A 26,586-nucleotide genomic window follows, 5' to 3' on the forward strand; every position below is an offset into this window, starting at 1 on the left:
GGATATGACAGATGCATACTTTTGTTCCAGTGCTGTTTTTGGAAAGAATCAACATTTCTGCAAAATTTGTCAAAAAATAAAACTTCCAGTGGGAACAGGGAGGGAAGTTACACAAAACACTCTTACTTCAACCAATCTAATGTTAATTTCCATCCTCCATCATCAGATATTCCAAGGCCTTGCAGGTCTAGTAATGCTCCCATTTTGGTCTTGAGTGAGGCTTCTTCTTCATCAAAAAATACGTTGCATCACTGGTGTATTGTGTCATGGAGAAAACAGAGATAAAAGCTTTTAATGTGCTGTAAGGACTTTTCTTTTTCATTATACCAAATCTCATAGCAGTGATTGCATTATTAAAGCTCATAGTTGATTTAAAGGATATAAACTGTGTTATTAGACAGAAGAAGAACCTACATGAGCATATGTAGATACTCTTTATATGTGTTTCTTCTAGAAGGATTTACATTCTGCCGTTCTTAAATGAGGTGTGTTTCTTTGTTTTCTTCTCCCTGTTTTATTTTCACAGGTATCTTGTGACAAATTTAATGGGTGCTGACCTGAATAACATTGTGAAGTGCCAGAAGTTAACAGATGATCATATACAGTTTCTCATCTATCAGTTACTTCGAGGTCTTAAGGTACTGGCTGAGTGCAAGAGTTTTAGAGTCCACAATCTAAATGTTGTAGTAATGACTGTTTCATTGCAATGACAGTACATAAAGACTTTTTTTTTCATGTCTTAGGACTGCACAGGTAGCAGCAATCATTTCAGAAATTATCAGATAATTTTTCTAACCAGAAATAGACCCCCAAGCCTGCCAATGTTTATATGCATAATACATGTGAATACTCCTCTTGAATGTTTAGATTAGTTCTATTTAAGTTACTATTGCAGGACAATCACTTGCTATATAGTGTCTCAAAAATTCTGAAAAATGTGAAATGGATAAAGAACAATATGGCAAGTAACTCATATTTTTGCTTTGAAAGACATAAGCCAGTTTGAAAAACCACAGTCCTGATTTTTGTAGAGAGTGCCACATAGATGAAGAGCTAACCAGGTCAGTCGGGTCCTTTGGGAAATGTCTGGAAGTAGAAATTTATCCCAGCCATGTACAGTGTTGCACACAATCACTTGGGATTTACTCTGCCTGTAAAGTCATTGTTTTCCTTTAATTGTACCAGTTTAAATTTATACAGTTAGATAACACAGGTGACTGGCAATGAAAATGCAGCATGATTTGCTTCCAAAAGAATCAAAATATGTATAATTTTGCTGATGTTAAACATATAAGTGTCTATAAACAGGTGAAGAAGTAGGTAATGTTTCCCTTTACTCGATGCTAAGTTTTTTCTCAGACCAGTATAGATTTTCCCGGGTATAAGCAAACAGAAAAGAGAGGAGTCAGCTGCTTTAGTAGCTAACCGAACAGTAATTGATATTTTAGACACGGAAAATATCATGTATGTTTGAAAGCAAGCCATGGTAAATACTGGTTCTGAAATATACTTATTACCTGATTTTCATCAAGTCACCTTGTGCCTGAGACAGTAGTTCTTATTCATGCATGCAGGTTTTGTCAATTTAAGTGCAGATTTTAGTGAATAAAAATTGCAAAACTGAGACCTTAATTATTTTGTCTCATTTACATGAGTTAATAGCTTAATTATGAAGATGGATTCTGGCATTAATTATCCAGCTTGAGGTTTTGTTTATAAGTCTATCTTTTGTGTCAGAGCTAAATCATAGTAAGAATTGTACTCTAAGTAAATATTAATTTCAGAAATGCACTCAGGTGCATTTCTGGCTCTGTTTTGAAGAGAAGTGGCTTGTCTCTTCTGGAATTGAAATTCCAGTTGGAGAACATATGATCATGTATATCATGTATATCTCCTCACATCTATGCTGGAGTCACTGCAACTTGTATTCTCATACCTGAGTATGCTTTGGGCCTGCTGGTGGTGGTAGGTGTGTTCAGCAGTGTGGAGCACAGGCTTTGCATCCTGCAGAAGCCGAATGAGCAATCAGTGTCAGTGTGGAGCTGCAGTTTTCCAGGCTTCTGAGCTGGCTGGTAGACCACTGCTTGGTGGCACCGAGAGGAGCTCTTGTGGTCGTCTCAGCAGAGCAGGGGCACGGCCCCTTCTGTCACATGCAGTAGTTTGGTTTCATCTTCATTGAGCCGCTCGCAGCTGTTGTGAGGAGCACTGAGAGGTGGCCTTGCCTTCTGATAAACAGTGCTTAGGTCTGGAACATGGAGAATGCCCTTGTGTTTTCTTTGGGTTTTCCCAGTTGCTATACAGATTTCGCATATAATCACTGCTCCTAAAAAAGGTGACTTCACCTCTAGAGAATGAAACAGAACATTTTCAAGGTCTTGCTGATGTTGATAAGTAATATGATAGATAAATTTGCTGTTAATCCTGACAAGGGAATGATAGGCAATGACAGAATAAGCTTTTCTCAATCTTCGATTTTAAATGTTTTATGTAAAATAGCAGAGACACTAAATAGCCATGGAAATACTGCTTTGAGTCTCTGCTTTGAAAGTGGACCTGAAGTAATGCTATGGCCTAGGTAGGTATTTTGGTCTCTTACATGATGTTAAATCACCTTCCCATACTGTGACTTCACTGAGACACTAGCTGATCAACATGTTCCAGCTAAGACTGGAACAAATTCCAGATTGGGAAGAAATTTTCAACAGAAGAATCACTGCAAGTGCTTTCTTTTGTGGTGGAATCTAGTAACTCATGGTTACCTTTCTTGAAATATCCAGTTCTGGATAAGATAAAACAGGGAGGTTTTGAAGTTTGACATACCTCTGATCTGAAAATGTGGTGTGACGTAAGTATTTTCTGTATATAAAACAGTCAGTCTCAGAAACAAACGAATAAGACAAGTGACTTCTACCTCCCTTCACCTCTAAATTCAAATCTTACCTTTTTTTTTCTTTTTTGTCTCACAGTATATTCACTCAGCTGGAATCATCCACCGGGTGAGTTCACTCATTGGTGTAATAAAAATGAATGGAATGTGTCCTTCTGTGCATCAAGTGTGTTACTAAGAAATAGTTACAATATACTTTAAAAGGTTAAAATAGTACTTGACTAACTGTGTTCTGCCACAGGACCTGAAGCCCAGCAACCTAGCCGTAAATGAAGACTGTGAATTGAGGGTAAGTATCATGTTGTTGTAATGAAGAATGTTTTAAAAAAAGCTCTCAAGATGACAGTTTTCTGAGAAAACATTAGCTACCATTTTTATTTCTGAATCCATTAATTTCAACTACTGTTTGCTACTGTTCCTCCGCTGGCATAGAAAAACCATTTCCATGAACATGTGTTTTCTCCCAAATGCTAATTTAATATGAATGTAAGAATCTTTGCAAAATGTTCATCCCTATATACCCCACAGATGGTGGGGGTAATAATTAGCTAATAATAGCTAGTAATTTGGCCCATGAGTGAGTACTTAACTGAGTATATCTTGGAAGCCTGACCTGTGATATGTATCTGCATCTGCCATGTTTAGATGAAACCTTACAAAAACTTTCATTTTTATATCTGTAGAACATATAAGCCAAATTAAATAATGATGGCAAAAAATATATCAGTATTACCAGTTATAGGCAGTAAAAAACCAACCAAAAAAAACACCAACCAACAAAAAAAACCCCTGTAATCCATGCTTCTCAGATGCTATTTTTAATATACACATCTAAATAAATACATCTCTTTCTGTGTCCGTGTGATACAATATTGCATAATAAGCATGAGACTCAGGAAAAGGAAAAGATGTCTTGTAGCTTTCTAAGCCTTTAAACCTAAGAATGAGAAATTTAGCATTTCACCATGACAGCCAGAAACGTCTTTCTCCCTGTTTCTAATACTCTGATGTAATCACTTTATTCCAGCTGCGAGGGATTTAAGAAAAGACTCCAAATACTACAAGATCAGCAAAAAATCACAATAGCGAATAAGAGTAGTGCAGTTAGGTTCTTGCACTAATCCGGATTTGTGGTGAGAAACTGTAGTTCCTGTTTGGTTCAGTGACACTTGCAGATGCTCAGCAAGTTTCATTATTATCTCTTTAATGTCTTCATGCATATATGTTCAGCATCTGTGAAATTTTATGGGTCATCTGTTTCTGATCATGCACTCTAAAATGTGTGCTGTATTTTTGTACTGTAAGTAAAGGAGATTTTTACTGCTTTTCTTCTATTATTGTGCTATCTGTGCACCTCCCTGCCTAGCATTTGTTACACCACTCTCTGCTTTGTTTATATATATAGCTTTACTTCCTCAAATTATTTTTAATAGAACAAACTAGTAGATATTTCCAAGTACGAACAAAAACGAACTAGAAACAGAAAGAAGGAAAATGTGTGTGTACAATACTTGATAGAAGGGATCAGCTGTTAGGGAAAAATATTGCAAAAACCCTTATAAATATAAGAACATTACTGTTTAAGCTTCACACCATTGTTTGTGCCTCGTTTGCCTCATATATTTTTCTTTCCCTATTTAAGAAATACATTATGCTTTTAAAGTATATTATAGATAAGGATGTTAATGTCTTATTTATGTCTTAATATTTTTATTTAGGCTTTTCATATCTTTTAATTGGATTATAACAGGAATTTTGAATGAACCTCTTGAAATTTTCTTATTGCCAATGAAAAGGATTAGCCATCAGCTTAATAAATAATCCTGGATCTCAGCACAGGAGATATTCAATGCTCTTATTCACATTTTTATGTGAAGAGATGCTAGCTAGCTCACATGACTGACTTAACAGCACTGAGGCTCAGATGGTACACTTTCACAGCAGACTCTCTTAGAGCTAGGGTCCATAATTAGTGGGACATAGACTAATCAGAGAATAGAATAGAAAGCAAAGATGAACAGAAAAAAAATCAATTGAAATAACTTCCCATCAATGTAAACTAAGCAAGGAAAAGCATATGGAGGGGAACATTTTGCAATCAAGTCTGTCTGTACCTAAACAGAGCTCCTTTGTTACTTTGGTGTGCAAATTCTACCAAAAACAGATGGTATATGATTTAAATCTACCTTTTTATGCAGGATATATGTTTCTTTCCTAGTGGCATTGGGTTGATGTGTGATTTGGGTAAATGCTTAGACATAAGAGGGAAACAACAGAAATTCTGCAGATTTGTGATCAGCTTGTGTGATCTTGAAGTGGCTACTGGCACTTGCTGTTGGCGTTTTACACAAATATTCCCAGTTGATAATAATGTTTCATTTTTAATAGCAACAGTGCTTATTTTTAGCAAATGAATGTCAACGGAAAATGTAAAGTTTACCTTAGAGAACAAAGGGCCAGGCTCATTGTAGTGGAAGCATCTTTATGCAGACCCCTAGGCTACAGGGATACAGCAGGGAGAGCAGATGAGCTCATCTGCAGAGTGCTCCTGTTTTACTTCACCGATAGTGAGGGACTATGGTAAACTCAGAAATGAGAAATGGGGAAAATCAGGGCCTATAACAAAAGTGAAAGGGGATTTTTAAAAATTATTATTTTCTTTTTATTCTGTAGATTTTAGACTTTGGTTTAGCTCGACAAACTGATGATGAAATGACTGGATATGTTGCAACAAGATGGTACAGAGCTCCAGAAATTATGTTAAATTGGATGCACTACAATCAAACAGGTAAACTGTGAAGGCTTGTATTTTGCTACAGCTGGATGGAGTGATAGTTTTAAACCAAGAGGAAATTGTATTTAAGGGTCACTTTGATTCATTGTACACATTTCTCTCTCTGTTTTTGGCAGTTGACATATGGTCGGTCGGATGTATCATGGCAGAGCTATTGAAAGGGAAGGCTCTATTTCCAGGAAATGATTGTATCCTTAGTATAAAACTTAAAATGCAGCTACAAAAATACTCTCTAATTCTTCCTTTTTTTCCTAAGGAATTGAGTGCTTCTATGGAAATGTTTTTGAGGTCACAAACTGGTAAAAGAGTAAACAATTTCCTAATCTTTCAGTTCAGTGTGTATATGACAACTGAATATGAGACTCACTGCTAGGATAAAAACCAGTAACAGATGTTCCAACAATAAGTTACATTTATTCTTTGTTGTGTATCTGTATTTAAATAATAAACTAGTTACAACAGAGTAGACTTCTTCCATGTGTAGATCTTATTGAAATAACACATGCTAGAACTGAAGCTAAGTAAAGGCACTATTTTTTCATCAGCTAATACGATTTTTAAAAATAGAACTTCTTTTAGGCTGGAAGTTCCTAAAATGCAAATGAATTAACTTTTAAATAATAAGTAAATTAATTGGCCTACTGTGTCCTGATATTAAAAAAAAGCCAGAAAGCTCCAGAAATGTCACAGGAGCAACAAAACCCTCTCTTTTCCGCAGCACTGTGCTGTGGTCCCTGATGGAGCATCAGGGATTTCCATTGGCGTTTCCTGTGCTGGCAGGAGAAAAAAAAAAAAAAAAGAGATGTTACTGAGGAGAGCAGTAAAATAATAAAAGAAAGCTGAAGAAAAACACATAGTAAGGAATGAGGAAACAACTGCATCAGAGGAGAAAAGCTTTTAATATAAGAAACAAAGGCACATTCTTCTGTACTAAATATTGGCATTTCTTGCAACTCCAAAACCCCTCAAAAAGCAAATACTTCTGCTAAAACTAAGCTATTGCCAGGTGCAAAACATCATGACATTAGAATTGCCTGAATACTGTTAAGAGAGCTTGAGACCAAGTCTCTCCACTGACCTTTCTATTGTGCTCAGCATCGTTAGACTCTATTGTAACCACAGACATTCTCCAGGTGTTCATCATATGGAGATGACTGTGCCCCAGACTGTTTGATTACATGATACATGGTATTTGGAAAAATCAATACATCTAGTTTTCAAGAACTCAGATTTTTTTTTTGCTGTTATAAAATATTGTCTGTAGTTGTATGATTACATCAATTTAAATAAAGCTGTAAAATAACCTTGAGTCTCTATAAAAAATGTATTATACAGGTCATCTATGACAATGAGAAATGAACATTTTCAAAGTTTTAATCTTGAGAACAATATAAAACAGATTTTTAAAGCTACAAAATAAGAACTTTTTACTCGCCAGTCTTAAGATTAGTCATCTAGCCCTGCATGCTGTATCATACTAGACTGATCTTCAGAAATCCCTCAGATTGCTGAAACATAAATGTGCTATTAAGATTAAGCTTAAGAATATTAAATTGAGAACTAGGACAGAAAAGCAATATTTTTCATGCAGCTGACATACCTGACAGATTAATCTGGTACTGTAGAGAATTTGATACTCCAGGACTAGGCTTAAGCAGGTATGAATTTGTATCTTTCCATGGCCTGTGGTAGAATTTTCTTGCTGAATACTTTTAGACATCTTAGTTATGTACATGGAAGCTCATTAATTGTCTAAACCCAGAGGAACCATATGCTGTTTATTTCCCTGAAATAATGAAGATATCGATCAACTAAAGAGAATAATGGAAGTTGTGGGCACACCCAGTTCTGAACTTCTGAAGAAGATATCATCAGAACATGTGAGTTCACAGCTTCATTTGGTTAACTGACATTCTTTCCCTAATTGGCATCATATGTCACTGACTGTGTTACACAGATACTCTGATTTGGAAATGAGCAAACACCTTAAAATTGTCTGGTTTTTGCTGCTAGAATGCCACCATTAAAAAAAGTTCTTTTTGGAGGTATCCAGATCCCTTGACTGTCAGCTGGATTAATTTTAATATTTGTTCTCATGTACTCAGTGTTTGAAAGGAGTTAAGCAAATAGTCCTGATGATCATTTAATTTGTTGCTATTCTTATAATAAAAAAATTCAAACTCATGCTCAGCTCAGAGCATTATATTGTTGTTATTAAAGCTGATGTCTGTAATTTTCATAGTTTCCATTGTTGTAAGGATTCTAAACAGAGATATCAGAATCCAATGTGTGTTCTGCATGAGTTAGATCCCTGATTTGAAAATCATATTTATTCGTCTCTGAATCCTTGCATGAGGTCTACTTCCCTGATAATATCCGTAGTTAAGAGTGTGCTTTTTAAATCTGCATGTGACTTCTTTAGAATAGTAATCTAGTAAATGAACAATTTCTACTTTGTTTCTTTGCTAAAGCTGTATTTGAAGGATTCACTGTAAGCAATAACCATGGATATCCAGCTGAGGAATGACATGTGGTAGTGATTGATAAAGGCAGGTGATGAGCACAGTGTAAAAGTTCAGATAAACAGGAGCACACAGATACCTCCCTAGCTGCAGCTGTTATCTTACACCTTTTCTGTATACACTTCAGACTAATACTAATAGCTATTTTTCACCTTGTGTGTATATTGATGGGTTTCCTTTGACCTTAGTAATGAGTACATTAGTGGGTTAAGTAAGCAGGAGCAGTAGGAGAGCCAGAACAATGCTATATTTCTGGAAGGTCCATGCATAATGAAACTTCATCTGCCAAAGCACAGTCCCAGAGGTTTTGGGTACCCAGCACCTGGGAATGGCTGGGCAGGAGGCTAACTAAGCATCCATCCTTTTGCCAGGGACTGCATCAAACAGCAAATCTCATACTGTGCTGTCCTAAGCATAGGTCCTTTTATAGTCTTGTGGGTCCTTATGTAGTCTTTTTGTATTGTTATTAAGATACTACAGTTTTTCAGAGTAGTGTATACAAAAATTGTGATTTACCCACAACTAGTAAGATTCTGAACTTTTGATCATGGGATTAAGCACTTTAATTATTTACTGGAAATAGTATCTGCTTTTGTCTTTTAATTTGTTGTGTTTCAGAGCATACCTCAGTGAGCTACAGGAGTCCTGAAACTGTTTGCTAGGTCTAATTATAACTTTAAACCACAGGGAGAATACAAAAACCAGGTTAATGAATGGGAGTGCTGCTAGGTCACCTCTGGGCTGCTGCTACCTGGTTAGAGGAGCAGTGTCAAAGGAGCTGCATACCTTGCTTGGAGGTAATTGCCACTTGCAAGGAGGTTCCTTCATTGTAGCTCTTCTTTACCATGTAGTTTTGCCTTATTGTTTAGATATTTCTTAATGCAGCTTGCAGCCATGAACAATTCGTAACATTCCTCTAACAGCAAGGTCAGAGATTTGCTGAAATGTCAAACCTATTTTCAGTTATAACTAGAGGATTAAAGAATTGGAAACTGAACAATCAGCCACATGGGATGTTTCAGCACAAGTTACTGAGGTATTTTGTATTTCAGAGTAATTTAAACATCTGGATTCTGTTGGTTGGGTTTCTGTGGTGAATATATAAGCAGAGGGGACAGGTTGGTAAGTATACTTTGATAGGTCTATGTTGTTTTCAAAGGACTTCTGGGCAAGGTTGGAGGTAATTTTCACTGTATCTTGTTCAGTCATGTTTGGATTAGTGATATTGATTGATGTCCATAGAGAAACAATCCACAAATCCACAGATACTTGTCATAAGATAAATCTACCTTGTTTCTGCCCTAATTTATAGCTTTCATGTGAGAATGTGTGATAGCTCTCTTTTGCCCTGCTGCTCATATATATATATATGTAAACTAATGTCCTGGAAGACTTAGCTCTAATAAGTGCAGCACACCTTGGCCTTCTAGGAGGTGTTAGCTGCCTTTATGAACCTTAGGGGCGTAAAATGAGTGCAGCAAAGCCTCTGTTTGACTTTTAAGTGTTTAAACATCCTCCTCTGCCTGACTGGCTACAGCTGCTTAGAAGAAATCATCCTTTAACAAAGCCTGGCTGCTGTCAACCCCCATAATAAAAAGGGAAAATACTAGTATCATTTTAAAGAGTCGGGGGTGTAATGCATAAACGCTTTCTTCCTTTAGTAAGACTCTGAAATATGTCTCTAATGGCAGTCTAGAGTTTTGTTAGAATATGCTTACATCTTACAAGAAGCAGAAAAAGTAAATATATCTGCCTTCTTAAACAAGAACACAGTTTGAAAAGAGGCCTTGTTATGTAATGATTTAAAATATCTTTACATCAGTTCGTCATAGCTGCAGAAATAAAGATGATGGCTGAGAGACAACAGTGTAGGGAACAGGATCTGTTTCCCAAGCGTGGTTGTAGGATTGTACAGGTGATATGTCACAGTATTTTATAGTCACTTCTTAATAGTCCAGAAGGTAACTCCACAATTCTGTTATCTCACTCGAAGCCATGGAGCTGCTTAGTATGAACCACTTTATTTCCATTGCTGTCTTGAGTAGGCCAAGGATGCTTAGTTAGCCTTCTGCAGATAGTGTCCTTCTAACAGGATTGCTAAGTGAGAGAGACATCTGTGTAACACAAGTATGTTTTAAAAGGATTAAGGCTTGTTCAAATACCAGCTGGGTTTTATTATGGGTTTGGAAATAGCCATTTGCTTTTTTTTTAACTGTTCAATTTCAGAATTCCCTGTTCTGTCTGATCCCAACCCTTAGGACCAGCATTCAACCTTTTCTCTTGCTGCCTTGTCTGCCTCAGCCTAGAAATTTGCAGCTTACTTAATGTCAGGCTCCACACTGACCCTATGTGAGCTGTGATAATACAGTATTGTACTGTAGTATAGTACAGTACAGAATGCGGATCTGGCGTGCAGGTAGGCTTTTCCTGGCTGAGTTTGGATGAACCTTTCACAGCCACAGTGACAAGACAAACTGTTAAACATCTGAAAATCTATTCCAGGGGAATAGACTTTGGTTAGTGAAGCTACTGTTGAAAAAAAGGAGAGGAGGAAAGGCTGCAGTTTGAATGATACCATTTTGCTGAAGGTAACTGGAAGATGATTTAAGTTGCAATTTCTGATTGAACACTACATGCATATGTTCCCAGGGGATATTTTGCAATAAACCAGTAAGCGCAGGTGATAACAAAAGTGCTAACACACAACCCTTACGCCAAAATACACTTGCTTAAAACTCTCTTGCTTATTGTGCAGTATACAGGAGTGATTGCTTAAAACAAAGTCATACATTATGGTTTTATGTGAAGGTTTTCCATGTATAAGAAACATAATGTTGAGTTTTTTAGATTTAATGTAGTTACTATTGAGCAAAATTTAACCTCTCTGCATGTGGTATGTATATTGATTTTTTTCCTAGGCAAGAAAATATATCGAATCTCTTCCACATATGCCTCAACAGGATTTGAAAGCAGTATTTCGTGGTGCCAATCCATTAGGTAAGAAATTCAGACTAATACAGATAAAATTTTTCACTAACACAGGAACACAAGCCTTCCTTTGCTATATGATCCCATATAGTACTGATCAAACCAGTGAGAAGAGCATTGCTTAACCTTTCATCCTGAGACTGTTTTCCCTTCATGAAGCCTGTGTCTTTTGTTTCTGGTGGAGGTTATGGGAATCTCCTGTGGAAACAGTCCATGGATGAAAAGCAAAAGCCAGCTAATAGCAGGAATAAATAAAAATGTCATGGGATCCAGATTAGAGAGATCACTTCTGGCTCAGAAAGGCCATGAGCTGTAAATGGCTGGCAAGCAGAACATACCAGGAAGCATAGCTGTTTGAATGATCCTTTTGAGTATTATTTCCTAGGAATATATGAGCCATTGTTGGACACAGGATACTGGGCTAGGCAGACCCTTGGTCTGATCCTGCACAATTGCTTTTATGTCTAACCAGTTGGTTCTGCCTGTGCAAAAGAGATGTTTCTGTGAAGCTTTTCTTGTGGCATGGCAAAGGGCCATGAGTCACCAGAGTCATTTCCCTACAGCGCCTGGTCAGTTCCATCAAGTGCATGTTATAGGGAAGTACTGTGAGTTAAAGTGTTTTCACAGAATCACAGAACATGCCGAGATGCAAGGAACCCACAAGGATCATCAAGCCCAACTCCTAGCCCTGCTCAGGACAATTTCTTAATTCAATCTGTGTATTAATGCCAATTTTATTCTTACAAATATAGGTAGCTGTGAACACTTTCTTACAAAAAATGAGATTTATTTGCCTGAAGTACATAACAGCATGTTATGTATTAATATGATAAGGACAAACTAATGCCAATGCTTATGAAAGAGCTAACTTTTTTTTTATTATATTTTAAATAGTTAGGATAAAATTTCCATACAAAACTAATTTCAACCTTAGAGATATCTCTCATTTCTAGTATTCTTCAACGGTCAACTTCAGACATATTTTGTTTATGCTGGGTCCTGGAAAGTTGCTTTGGGGTTTTCATCTGATTGTTTCATTGGTGCAGCTAATTAAAAAAGTAATCTCACATTCACATTTTATTATTCACAAGTTACTTAACTTGATCCTGATCACTACAAACTTAAGCATGTATTTAACTTATAAGCACACACAGGTCTTTTTAGAATTAAGTCCTTGGATGTCCGAAGAGGTGAATCAGATCTCAAAGGGACTATTATGAACTTTTGTGCATACCACAAGCAAACCAGAAGCTTCCTTCAGCTCTAAAAATTGTACTCACAGTATAAAATCTTCAAAACTTATTTGTTATCTTGACTGAATTTTGTGAGTTTGCCAGTAATGCTAACTGTGTTTAGGGTGAGTGAGGATATACTGTGTGTCGACAGTTGCCTTCTTTTTTATTTCTAAATTATCTCTTCTGGCTTTGAACCGTGTTTCTCTTTTTCCCTTAGCTGTAGATCTTCTTGAGAAGATGCTTATATTAGACAGTGATAAAAGAATTACTGCCTCGGAAGCGCTTGCACATCCATACTTTGTCCAGTATCATGATCCGGATGATGAACCTGAGGCCGAGCTGTACGACGAGTCAATAGAGAATAAGGAGCGAACCATAGATGAATGGAAAGGTATCAGAATTGCACACAGCAGTTAATACATGCAGCAGAACAAAACCTTATTTAAATTGCAGTTTTCCTCCATTTCTAACCAGAGGACTTTGAACTTCTAAGCCTCAGGCAAACAGGTCCCTGTATGTACTTGTGGGAGTGGAGGGGTGGAAAGGCTTGTGTTTCCTCTCTGGACTTTGCTCCCTTCCCTCATTCTACCATCTCCTCACTAGATTCCCTGTACCAGTCTTCAACTTAACTAAAAGCTGATGCTATTACCAGGTAATCACACATTCTGTTTTGCTTTTAGTTTTCTAGATCAGATCCCCAGCTGAAGTAAGTGTCCTAGGGCAAGTGACACTGTTTGGGATTCTGGTCTAGCTCTTTCAGAACCAGAAAGTAGTATTTTCCCCATGGATGTGTATTTTGTTAATAATTCTTTAGGTAGCTAAGAAATTAGGATTAATAACTAAACTATGCTATTGCTCCTGTTTGAGATGAGAGTTGATGATTTTACTTAGGAGTCACACCCCAGAACCTTTCTTTGAGAAATACCGCAGCAATCTTTTATTAGTTAATTCCATGCTTGCATCATGATCATATTGCACTGCAGTATCACAGAAGTAAGGTGGCCAAACATTCAGTTGCAAGTACACTGAAAAGTACAATCCAATTTCATCACTGTCTAATGGGGACATATGCTAAAAATTCCTTACTAGAGATTTTAAATTGAGAATAATATTGTAGAAAACTAACAGTTTCTGTTTATCAATAAAGGTCTTTCCTTGACTTAAGATGTCTTTTATAAAATAAATGTCTTCTGTTTCTATTTGTATATTCTATAACTTTTAGTCTGGTAAGGTTCAGTAAAAATGTATTAGCATAGTGGTTAGGTTTATGATGTCTCCCTTGTCTTACTGTTGCCCTTCCACTTGTGCCATGTTTTATCCTGGGCATTGCAGGGGAGACAAACAAACTGACTACAGCAAATGCATCTTAAAGACAGGTAATAGTGGGGTCGTGGCTCTCTATACAATAAATCAACCTCCTCAAGCCCTGGAAAGGCTTTTCTAGAAGTATACTGTGTCTGTACAAACAAGGAGGATTGGCTGGCATTGCTCACTCTTTACACATGTTCTCTTCCGCAAAACCTGGCAGCCTCCAGCACCACCCATACATCTTGTTTGTTTAGAGCTGAGTTCAATTGCCTGCTAGACTTAAGAGTGAACTATTTCTTTTTTCCTTCTGCTTTTTCAGTTGACTGAGTCTTAAACTGGAAATTTTAACAATTTCCGAATCATGAAGCTGATTTCTGTTTGTGATGAAACTCCATTGAAATTATTTCAGGAACAATCTTAGCTTAACACCTTCTAAACAGAAATGAGAATGTGAAGGTGAATTCTCTAGGAAGAGCAGTGTCATATCATTTATCATTACATTTATCGTGTATTATTTTCTACATCACTGTCCTTGCTGGAACTACAGGTCAAATTCTTCTTTATAAAGGGGGGAAAAAAAGGCCTGAGACAAAAATCTAAAAAATTACACAGGATGTGCAGTGCTTCCTCCTTCCTTCTGGCCATATTTTTATCTTGGGGAATAAACTTTTTATTTTCACGTACTGCATGGTGCCACATTTAAGTAAGATGGCGTAAAATGTTTGTAGCGTTGATGAAATATTGACCCTGTTTCTCAAGGTATCAATGGCATAATTCTCCTCTTTTTTTCTGTTCAAATTAAAAATCAGTGGCACTTGATCCCAAGAGGGACTTAGCACCAAGGTAAAATGATATTTCAGACACTTTGTCTTACGCATTATGTGCTTCAGAGTTTCCTTGGCCTCCACTGCACACTGCTGAGGTTTGCAGCCCAAGCTCATAGATTTCTTACAAAAGTGTTTAATCGGTTAGAAAGTATTTCAAAATTTTAGAGGCCAAAAGTATGCTATTCACAGTTGAATGCTACACATTCTCTTAGCTGTTGCTCCAGTTGCACATACCTCTGCTGAGTAGCTGGCACAAGAAGCAGGTAAGGAGCTTTATAAGCATACAATGTACAGCCAGTGAGAATAATTTCTAGTATAGTTCCAGGTGTCCAATCTGTGAGGACGCTGGCTTCCTCCAAGTTCACTCAGGACTGCTCTAGCTCCTCCCTGGATCTGGCTGTTACCAGATGCTATTTAATAGCTACAGCTCAGTCACTGAAAGAGTCTCCTAACAAATCCTCTCACCTCTGCAGTTCTGCACGCATAATTTCTTTCAGAGAAATCCTTCACTGAAAGTGGTGTGTGGGTCACTGTGCACCATGATACAGCATAACACAACTAGAGCACAAGCATAAGATTTTTTTACTTACTTTTATAGAGGAGTTGTAGGTACACTTGCAGGTACACTTGCAGCTGTCTCAGAGCTATTTAATAAACAAACTAATAGGCACGAGTTTGATATGATCTAAACATTACTGTTTGGAAAACAGAACCTGAAGTAATGCATTGTTAGCTATATGTTATATGTGAACAGGATAAGGTCTTAAAACATGGTATCAAACTTGAGAAATTACGTAAGAGGCAACCACTGATGACATATTCCATTAATGTCCAAGGCAGACAACACGACATGACTGTCAGCATGAAAAGATAAAGGATTATTCCTAAATCAGAGTAAAATAGTAGGGAACCCACGGTCTAGCAAAGCCCTTCTTGATGAAAATAGAACTGTTACATGCTTCTAAGACAAAAGAAAATTTTTTTTCAGAGGACCTTAAAATTACATTAGTTACAGTAAAACATAACTCCTCACCCAAAAAAACAAAAGAGATCGTAAGGCATTAGCACAGAATTGCAAATGATTTATGTTGAAGGCAATTGACTGAGAGATGATAAAGAACATGCTCTACAGTTAAAAGTGTATATTTGAAAACCTCTTTGAGTGCTTTTAAAGATTCCATTTTCCATTACACTTTGTCTTTTATTACATCATTTTGGCAGGTCATCTGACAGCATAATTGATGTTTCCATTTCAGGGCCTGTGTGTTTTAGTAATTAGTTGAAGGGGACAGTCATGTTGTACAATAACAGTATTTGTGAGTCTAATTTGCAATCTGAGGTTAAGAGAAGGATTCCTAGTGAATTCAGTCTATTTTTGGATCTGGACTCTTAAAAAGGCTGGAAATACAAACTGCAAGTCACATGAGTCTATTGAACTGTTTTATCTGGAATTTTTCTTTTTAAGAGACTTTCACCTAATTCTTCTGTCTCCCTTACCCCCCACCTTTACAGAACTTACCTATGAAGAAGTGATTAGCTTTAAACCACCCGACTTGAAAATGGACAGCCTGGAGATAGAACAGTGAACACAGGCAGCTCTGTCTTGCCTTGCTGCACTATGAAGACTGTTAAAATATAACCATCCAATTTAACCTGTGGTCAGATGTAGATTTTACTATCCAAAGATGTTGGAGAAGATGTGGAAAAGAAGATGAATTAAACAGAAGCCAGATGTTATCTGTTTTGGGTGGGAGGTTTTTTGCCTTGTAATATGAATGTATTCCCAGCTCACAAGGGGTGATAAAGAACTGCTTCATTCTGACAAAATTATGCACTGAGTTTTGTCAAGCTGTGTGGTCTGCATGTTTCATTTTATCAGTTGTACTGCCAAAATAAAGGTGATCTCATAAGTTAATTTTAAAATTGTACATTTAAAGCATGAATGTATACAAACATAAACATAGAGGTCCATACAAGCAATCCTTTTTTTGTTCTGGCATTTTATCTGTTTGTTTTCATACTATTTATAGTTAGTGCCTTTATAATGAGAGGGCGTGGTAGCAAGATAGACAGAATATACCTATGTAGTCACATCTGTGGTGGTCTTACACATTTACTGGATGTCTCTCAAGCAATCTTAACACCAGTTGAAAGTCAGTAAAAATAAATCTTTGTCTTCTCTTGCCATCCAAGTGTCTGTTTTCATTATTTTCCCCATATACTTTTCCAATCTACACAATACCCATTTCTGAGATGATTTTACTTCCTGATGGTATTTCTAACCTTGCCATCACCAGAGTGCTGGTGAATTTGCCTGAGTTTACAGGAAGGTGCCTTGAAGGTATTGTGACAGAGCTCTGTAGACTTGAGCAAGCTTCAGTAAAGGCTGTCACAGATGGCAGTGCAAGAGTACTCAGTTCAGTTCACAGCTTTGAATTAAATATTTTGCATGGTCTTATTTTTCTTCACATAATCCTTGGGAAAAAATTGCCATTGGAAGACATGACAAAGCAAGGAAATTTAAGAATTTGACACACTCTCATTGGAGTTTCTTTTTAAGCAAAAATGAAAAGGCTTTCCAGCTCTGAAAAGTTGGAAAATTAAATAATAAATTGCAGGATACACCAGATACCAAGATTTTTTAAAGAATTAAACTTACCTAATTTTTCTGTTGAAGGCATAATACTGTAGCAGGAACATCCTTTTGTCGCAAGGCCTCTTGTGCTGTACTGGCTGTGTCTTTCTACACACTTGTGGTCCACAGTTGTTCAGTGTTGTTCATTTTTGTGTTTCGCTCTTGCTCTGTCAGAGTCTTATTTTGGAGGTGGCTTTTTATAATATTTAGGTTTTCTGAAACTTTTGTCATTAATATTCAATTGTATAGCTCTTACATGAGGTAATGAATTCTACTGCATTAACTTACCTTCCTCTGTATCTTTTCTATGTAAAAAGAAAAGCCTTTTCTTAATAAAAAGATTTAAAAAATAAAAAGTCTAAGAACTTTGATTTTTCAGAAATAGAAATAGGCATCTGCCTAGAAAACGGAATTTTCTCATTTGTGGACTAAGTGATGGTCTGCTTTGATAATGTTGCCCAGTTATCCAATACTTGTATCCAGTGGAATACAGCCACTTGTATTCAACTTTCTGCAAGGTGTATTAATCTGAAAGTAAATGCCTTCATGGATTTCTTGTGAATCCTCTGAAGTGCTGTCTGGCCATCATTTCTTTGGCTTCCTGTGAAGCTGGATGAGGCCTGTAATGATCATGCAATGACTGAATTTCATGCTGACTAAAATAGTTGGAAAGGTTGTAAATCCTTAAACTGTTTGTCTGTCTACATAATGAAAATAATCAGTCATGTATTAATTTATTTTTTTTTATTTGTTTGTTTGCCAGTTAAAAGTAGCTCAGTGCTTTATTTTCTGTGAAATCTGATATCGAGACTATGAGCCTGTTTTGCAGCTCCATACCAGCTGGAAGGGCAAGGATGGAGTAAAGAAATTTCACAAGAACTTTATGCACCCAACAATAATTAATTTAGTGTGGGATTTGTCCCATCATTTCTTTAATCTGATTTCCTTGCTGTGAAGGTAGCCATTGGCAAATGTGTTTCAAAGGGTGTATAAAACTCTGTTGGCCATACCTCTGCTACTTGAGGTAGAAAGAAAGTTCTATATTCCTTACAAAATTTGTTCTTCTGCCAATCCTGAATCTTTGTCTGAATATTTCCTTTGACATTCAGAGATGCAATTTTTTTGTAGGAGATAAATTATGTAGGAAGAATATGGTCATACCCACATTTAAACTAATCAAAGGTGACAGTAATGGACAACAATAGCTCAGTTATTTTTAATGAATTACCATCAAAACCAATAAATCATCTCATTTTAATGTCAAGAAAAACAGTAGGGAGACAGACATCTTTTTCGTAGATGTGCAAAATGAAGGCAATTACTTAGACCTCAAAAGCCACTAATTAAAGTATTTTTCTAGGGCAGGTAACCAGCTCCCTTATGGCAATCCAACATGGGACTGCTGTGTGGTAACTTTATCAGTTTACAACAGCAGGAGAGGGTAATTGGAAAGCCACTACCCCACTGGGACAGAAAGGTGGAAGGCTTAGCACTAACAATGCTTATCATTTGAAAACAGATGGAAAAAACCATTTGTCAGCCAATGCAAACAGGCAAGTGGAGGTAAACATCGAGGAGTGAAGGCTTTGTCAGGCTTGATGAACCTGTAGGCCAGATGGCTTAAAAGTAAATTTTCAAGAGTAAATAAATATAGAAGTAAGGATTTTATTTCATAAAAATTTATTTGCTAAAAATGTCTTTAATGAAGGCATTGATTACATGGCCCAAATGTTGTTTTCAAAACTTGTAGTGGAGCCTGCTTAAACAGTGGGGTTTTAATCTCCCGACAGCACTCTTAGTCTCATTAGTACAATTGTGCTTTTGCAGGTCCTCTATACATTGTGTGTATATTTGAGGAGAGCAGCATAGGTTTCAGGCCACGCTAAATTAGGGTGCTCATCATCCCTGACCACCTGCAAAGCACAGAAGGGAAGCTCGGAGGAGCACGGCTGGAGAGGAGGCGGCTTAGGATTCCACTGAGGAGAACACAGCTCTCCAAGGTCTTTCTCTGGCTAATTATTGACATTGTTAGCAATTTGCTTTTAATCTGAATTTACCTAATTTCAGCTTTCAGTCACAAGAGATTGTTATCCCTCCACCTACTGAATTGAAATCACTTGTAGTATTTATTATCTCACTCCATAATCAGTGTTAAGTGCAAACACCAGTCTAGTAATTTTATCATCACTGACAATAAAAGGTCTTGCAAAAGGAAAATCTTCTTCATGCGTCTCAATCTTTTGACATGTGTAAAAATATACATCACAGTTTTAAAATCTGCATCTTTATTTTTTAAGCTCTCTACCTCACAAGCACTGAAGGCCAGGAGCAGGAAATTGATATGCCACAGCCAAAGCAGACAAGAATAACAATTCAAATGGACCAATGGAAAGAAAAAACAAGGATGATTTAGAGGAAAAGCAAAGTGTTAGAGGATATCATGTGCCGTACACTGAAGATACAAAATGGCTACATGAGTATGAAACAGCAGGGTTACTAATAACTTTCAGAATTTATGAGGGAAAAATAATGGGAAATTAGGTAATCAACACTGATACATGAAAAAAAAAATATCACGTGTCAGTAGGTCAAGAGTCATCATTTAGACAGCATTGCTGCAGAGTTCCAAGTAGTGCTCTTTGTGTGGTTTTGATATGGTGTAAAAGATGAAAGCAAGAGGGAAGGAGGGTCAGTATGCTGCAGGATCTGACACAGCAAGCTCACTCTAGGGTCAGGAGGGGGACAGCCCTTTCAAGGACAAAATGTTGGCAGCAAAAGCACCTTTGACAGAGGTGGGGAGCTGTCAATACAAAAGCCACTTCCTTCCTTTCTTCCTGTCATGTGTGCTCCTGGATCATAACAAGAAAACAGACCTCTACTTTCCTCAGTCTCTTTCCCCTGGTCAAAGATGAATCTGTTCAAGAAGTACCGTATTGAGCGGCCGGCACAAATTACTTACGTAACCTTTGCTACATCTGTAAATTGCTGGCTTGGCCCAAGAATCCCTGACCGACGAGCAGTGGTCAGGATTTAGCTCTCATGAAAAGAGAATTACACTGTAAATTGGGTAAATTATGTCCTTTTGGTAGCAGCAGAAAGGGATTCAGCTTCAACAAGATCAATCTCCTTAGGAAGAAATTAATACCAACATCTTTGTTTACTTTAAAAGCAGCTGCTTGTTTCTCTTACATTGCTGCTAGTGCTGTTTATGGATGTAAAGACTGGTTCTTAGAAAATCAGCACACTTGCACAAGTGAGAGTACCAAGTGTCATTAATTTATGAGTCTGGGTAAAGGGGTTTTAAGGGACTAGTACCAAGAGACTTAGAAAGCTGCATTAGTGTCACTGCCATTGCCCTTCTTTCTGCTGTAAGATAAAATATTGAACTGATATGCCTAAAAGGGTCTAAGTTTTCACTGCAAGGAGGGAATATATTGTGAGTTTTCTATGTGAACACTGATCTTCCAACCAATCTGACACTTAATCCATTAAATGTGAAATTTCCACATAGCGAGCGAAACTCTTCAATTAGGCTTCAATCTTGCATGCATACAAATGCTTCATTTTGAGCTCACATAGTCCCCCAGCTCCAATTATTGTCACAAATTAAGACATGTACCATAGCATAGAGGTTTTATCTAGTCCTTTTAGGTTCCAATTTGATCGCAAGTAATATTGAACACAACAGAAATACTGAATCACAGTGGCAGCCCTGACACAACTATACATTAAATATGCCATAACTTGCAGCCTCCACTGAGCAATACTTTGCTCCTTACAGAATAACATCCTGTAGATTAGCACTCAAATAATATATTCCTATTTTATATTAGAGCCTGAAGGTGCAAATCAAGAAGCCGTAGTTTTGCTACATTCTGTGCAAAAATAACACACAGTACTCCTGTCCTGTCCGGCTCTCTCATTGAGATGGAAACACAAAAACTTAAGGCAGTATTGAGAAGGATGTGTGGTAAGAATACCACTAAGTTTTTGGTGATTTAAACAGGTGATGTGAACAACTATGCAATGACAAATGAGTACAGCTATCCACGATATCCGTTAATGCTCCTTTCGTACGACTTTTGCATTGAAGTTGGGTAACTCTTCAAGTGTATTTTTTTGCTCTGTGCGCTATAGTAACTCCTACTGCAACAATCTGTGATAGTTTAAAAATTAAACTTATATTGTAGGAGAGGACCTTTTGGTGGATTCTGAGGAGAAAAAGTTGGGAGAGTGTTAAAAGCAGTTGATTTACACGTAGCTGTCTGCTACCCTCTACACCTGACCTCTCTTCCTCCACCACCCTGCAGCAAGCAGGGATAATGGGCTAGTAAATAGTTACTTAGTAAGTTCTAACTTGAACTCTTGAGCAAATGAAACATATAGCTTTTAAAATATTTTTTTAGTAAAAAAGTGCTTAGGCGGTGCATATTTATTCCTTTCTGCTGATGGCTGAGTGCACTTGCAGCATGGCAAGGTCCCCGGGAGGGCTCCATGACACAGAAACTGGAACTGAAGCACCCTGCTCATGGAGCAGAGAGACAAAACCAGAAAAGTTGCAAAATAGTAGGCAGTTACTCCAGTGGGGGAGGGTGGGAACACAATAACATGGGAGTATTTTCAGATTAAAACTAAGATTTATTTTTTTAATCTTTGGTTCTTGTTGAAATAAATAAAATTAACTTACTTCCTCTACAGCAACATGTCTAAGTAGACAAGCACAGAGTATTTTTTGAAGGTGGGGATATAGAAAACTTGTTAAAAACAATAATATTCTAGGAATCATATTTTAACAATTCAGCAATATTTTATGTTTATTGACATTTAAGATGTGTTTTACACAACTAAATTATTCATATATGAATTAATGTATTGAGAATAAAATGATCATGTGGAAGACACAGACATAAACAGACAGAAATGTGGGAAGATGCTCAATTTTTCAAAGGACTTTGCATGATCTGCTTTCCCCCCATGTTATCAGTGCCTAGACCACAGAACAGGTCCCAGTCCCTCTCTCTGCTTATACAGATGCACTTCTTCACCCAGCAGCTCACCAGCAGTGACAAACAAAGCTGTGCCATTTTATCGTCTCTGATTAACAATTTGTGGTGAGCAGCATTGCCATCAAACTCTCTCAACAGAGTTCATACATGCAGGATTTCTCAGGAAAACATGGTTAGCTTTCTCACTTCTTTCTTGTAGAGTTCCTGCTCCAGCATCAAAGCCTCACCTCCAGGCTGGAGTGTAAATTCAGCTCTCAGTTCCCAGAGGAATTAGAAAGAGTACTGTACACATCCCATCTACCTCATATGCTTTGCAGCTGATGGCAACCTTCCAGCACTTCAAAAGTAGCTCTTAAAAAAAAAAAATAAACCATGTTCTGATACCTCTCAAGGCTTCCCTTTATGGAATGAGCATTGGAAAAGTGGGATTTTTGCACCATTAATGCATTTTTTATCTTTTATTTATGATGTCTGAAGAAGGTCCCTTTTTTTTCTACTAACTTTACAATAAACATATGCCATAAGCAGAAACATCTGATGGCATTCCTTTCTTAATTTATCCTTTCAAGCACATGTTGCTCAGGAGAAGATATGGCCACAGTATCCTATTGGTCTCCTTGCAAAAGGCTGTCTTTGGGGAAACACATCTCCGTATCTCCATGTATCCAGCTGAGCCTAGCAGGATGCAGAGGTTCATGTGGTTTGTGACACTGCTGTAGGATCTAGCAGCTGCGGGTGGATCCAAGTTTCTCGTCTCAATCTATTCATAGGCACTTTGAACAGTTCATTAGATAAAGCTCCCCTGGTTATAAGAGTGATGATTTCCTAATCTTTTCAGTAAGCTTATCAGTTCATCTCCTGTATGTGTGACACAATGGGAAAAGGTGGTCTTGTGTTTGATGTACGCTGCTACCTCATCTATCTCTAGCTATGTATGCCTAAATAGTTACATTAAGTAAAAACATGGGAAAACTGGCATTGGATAATTTCATCAATGAATTTAAAATATCTTACAAAATTTACTCTGCAATATTCTTAACTTCTGCACAAGAGTGATCTTGTCTTGGTGCTCCCTTAGTACTTTCATCTACTGTATCAAAATCTTTCTGCCCTGATAAAAAACAAGCAGTAAGAAAATATCACTTTGCCACAGCTGAGTAAAGGAAAAGTAGGCAAGGAATCAAAAGCAGAACTAATCCTCACTGTATTAGAAATACATATATTTGTCATTAAAAGTAATTTAACTAGTGGACTGGCTCAAAACTGAGTGGAAGCTGCTCTATCCTTCACCTTACCTATACCACATTTCACTCCAGCCATCATCTGAATGGCAAACATAGCATTAAAGGGATGTCAGAAAATCTGGGGCAGCAGATTTTTAAAAATAAACATCTACCATTCATCTAACACTTGTTACACGCAAGCTTTATGTTAACTGCCAAATGTCAGAAGGTTGCTCTCCATTCTCACTAAACCAGGGAGTCAAACAGGTCAATGGTCAGCAGAGAGCAGCGCTGGAATGCAAGGCTGTTGGCTGGAAGGATGTGTTCCTCCTCTATCCTGGGAGGAGAGAGGGCAGGGCGGCTCTTCCACATTCAGTAGTCAGGTACAAGAAGGGCTGGGCCCATGGCATCTACCAAAAAAAGCATAGGGAACCACGAAACTTGGCCAGATTGTCCCTTTATAGCTAAACCACAAACTGAACTCTATCGACAGCAAGTCAGAACTATCTAACCTCAGCAACATTGCTCAGGGGTAAAGTCAGACAAAACAAAGGCTTTACCAGACGTTGAAGGCAAAGAATTTTAATTACATTCATGCAGAGAACACACAAAACACATTTTAAACCAGGTCTTTGCCTTACACGTGATGCCAGCCGAGGCCCATTTACTACTGAGCTACTGAGAAGGTCGCTGCTGTCCACACTCCAGCACTTCATTTGTTTCAAGCCACTGCTTGAGCAGTTCCATATCACTCCAGCCACGCGTGGGACCACTTGCTCTGAGCTGCTGAACCAAGTGTCCGTTTGTTTCTATTTAACTCTATGAAACACTGTTGTAATTCGGGGTCTGACTCCGGGATGATCTGGGGAGCCCCCAGCTGTTCGCCCCAGTGCAGAGGCCATACAAAAGCTTGCTTTTGTACTCCCAGGTCTACCAGCTGCAGCCTCTCGTACTCCTTAACACTTTGATGCACCAGCCAGTAGCACCTCACCAGATCCTAATCACAAGCGTAAAACGGGCACCGGGTGAAAGGGGGGGAAAGAGACGGCCGGGATGGGTTTGCTCCCTACTTCGAGGACTCGTGCAGCTAGCGAGAGCCTCAGCACCTGCCTCCCTGCCCGGGCAACCTCGGCCGCCGCCGGGACACCGAGCCGTCCGCTCTCAACCTCGGCAGAGCACAGCCCCAGGTGCCTGGGCTGGAGGGGAGGAAGGGCTCAGCCGGTCCCGGTCGCGGCGGGAGTGATCCGAGGCGAGTGCGCGGGGCGGGGCGGTGCTGCTCGCCCAAGCCCAGCCCCTCTCCGCAGCCCGACTCGGTGGCGCTGGCCGCTCCCGCTCCCCCCGCCCGGGCTCTTTGTCGGCGGGTGCCGGTGGGGGCCCGCAGCGCCATGTCCTCCCCCAAGAACGGCTTCTACCGGCAGGAGATCACTAAGACCCTCTGGGAAGTGCGGGACCGCTACCGGGACCTGCAGCCGGTGGGGTCGGGCGCCTACGGAGCCGTCTGGTGAGCGGGGCGGCGGGGGTAGCCCTGGGACAGGCGGCGGGGGCGGTGGCCTCTGCCCTGGCCCGGGGGACGCGGCCCGGCCCGGCCCGGCCCTCTGGCGTGTGGCTCCCTGACAACTTTCCCCGGTTGTTGCGCCGGCCCCGGGCCGGCCCCGCCGGGGCTGAGGGCCGGCCCCGCTGCTCACCTGGCCGCCCGGGCCGGGCTCTGCCGCCGGGGAGCGCGGCCCGTCGTGGGAACCGACAGGCGCTCCGGGCTCCGACCCGCGCGTGTTCTCGTCCCCGGAGCGAGCAGAGCCCCAGGCGCTGCCCCGGCCCTGCCCAGCCCTGCCCGGGGAGCGCTGTCCGCGGCTGCTGACCCTGGCCCGCGGCACCCCGGAGCGGCAGCGACCCCGAAGCCCGGGGTGTTGTAGCCCTTGGGGCGGGACGCCTGGTGTGGGTCAGTGTTGGTGGTGGGTTTGGGGGTTTGTGGGATTTTTTGTCTTTTTTTTGCCTTTTTTTTTTCCCCTCCTCAGATGTTCCTCTTTAAAGCTTTTGAAAACTTCTAAGTTTCATCACAGAGTCTGGCAGGCTTTTAAACGAATGAAACGAGACGGCTGCTGACGAGGTGCTTTGGGGAGGTGATCTCCCCCCATGGCACGGGGGGTTCCGAGCCAAGGGCCAGGCAGCATGGGGCAGAATGAAGCCTCTCCCCAGTGCCGGCCGGTTTTGCAGGCTTGCTTCGGTCCTCGCTCACAAAACTCTTTTCTTCTCCCTTAAAGCTCAGCCGTCGATGGAAGAAGTGGTACCAAAGTGGCCATTAAGAAATTGTACCGCCCGTTTCAGTCTGAACTCTTTGCCAAGCGAGCTTACCGAGAACTGCGTCTCTTGAAACACATGAAGCACGAAAACGTGAGTTAGGTCGTTAGCAGATATCCTTCCGCAAACCCCCAGCTTAAGCATCCTAAAAACAAAGAAAATATGTAGATTTGGACAGGGCGGATGTGTAGCTGAATGGAATTTGGGAATCTTTCAGCCTGTCTTTTGTCTGCCTGTCCTACAAACATCAGTTCACACAAAGTAGAATATCCTGTGGGAAACACCACTTAATTTCCATCTAGGAAAGATTGGGTGGGAAAGGTTAGGACCACAGGGCAATTTGTGCTCAGAGCTAGTGAGAGATTAAAGGCCAGAAATTACAATCACCATCACTACATTCCTGTGAGGTGCAGGAGAATGTAGAGCATGGGTCTGTGTGTCTCAAGTTGCCAGCATATCTGTCTTGTTTTGGTTTTTATTTTTCTGAACTTGAATGAAGATGCACACGTGTGTGTCTTTAAGAAAGGGGGAGGGGTTTTGTCTTTTTTTATTGTTCATGAAGCATTTGAAAGTTTTGGGCTCATACTAATGTGAAACAGGAAAAGTTCATGAATGACCAAACAAATTGCTTTACTGGGAGGCAGAGAATAAGATATAGAACTCTGCATGTAATTCCCATGTAACAGGAAAGAAGAATAGCTATAGAAAGAAGTGTTGAAAGTGTACTTGAGAGAAAGATACTTAGTCCCAATAGTGTTTAGTGGTTTAAGAAAATAAAAGAGAAAAAGTTTTTGTGGAGTCAAAGCATGGATTCTGTGTGAGAAGGGTCACAGGGATGTGGGAGATTGAGAGCATGTGGGAGATTC

General features: G+C 39.2%; 2 protein-coding genes across 3 annotated transcripts in view; both read left to right on the forward strand.

The window, feature by feature from the left end:
• The window catches only part of MAPK11 (mitogen-activated protein kinase 11), a 32,730-nt gene extending 15,982 nt beyond the window's left edge, over positions 1–16,748 (forward strand). The window contains exons 4-12 of the mRNA XM_064656193.1: positions 527–638; positions 2,967–2,996; positions 3,129–3,176; positions 5,561–5,675; positions 5,798–5,869; positions 7,482–7,561; positions 11,122–11,200; positions 12,644–12,817; positions 16,074–16,748. Of these exons, the coding sequence (XP_064512263.1) occupies positions 527–638; positions 2,967–2,996; positions 3,129–3,176; positions 5,561–5,675; positions 5,798–5,869; positions 7,482–7,561; positions 11,122–11,200; positions 12,644–12,817; positions 16,074–16,147 (784 nt within the window). The 3' untranslated portion in view covers positions 16,148–16,748. The remainder of the gene's footprint in view (positions 1–526; positions 639–2,966; positions 2,997–3,128; positions 3,177–5,560; positions 5,676–5,797; positions 5,870–7,481; positions 7,562–11,121; positions 11,201–12,643; positions 12,818–16,073) is intronic.
• A 7,712-nt stretch (positions 16,749–24,460) lies between these two features.
• Positions 24,461–26,586, forward strand: part of MAPK12 (mitogen-activated protein kinase 12) — a 46,608-nt gene continuing 44,482 nt past the window's right edge. Inside the window, exons 1-2 of one of the 2 annotated variants that reach the window (XM_064656191.1) lie at positions 24,461–24,926; positions 25,689–25,813. In XM_064656191.1, the coding sequence (XP_064512261.1) occupies positions 24,479–24,926; positions 25,689–25,813 (573 nt within the window). In that variant the 5' untranslated portion in view covers positions 24,461–24,478. Of the gene's footprint in view, positions 24,927–25,683; positions 25,814–26,586 lie in introns of both variants that reach the window. The other variant, XM_064656192.1, reaches the window with a different exon arrangement.

Source organism: Pseudopipra pipra, chromosome 5 (genome assembly GCF_036250125.1).
Source record: "Pseudopipra pipra isolate bDixPip1 chromosome 5, bDixPip1.hap1, whole genome shotgun sequence".
NCBI classification, from domain to species: Eukaryota; Metazoa; Chordata; class Aves; order Passeriformes; family Pipridae; genus Pseudopipra; species Pseudopipra pipra.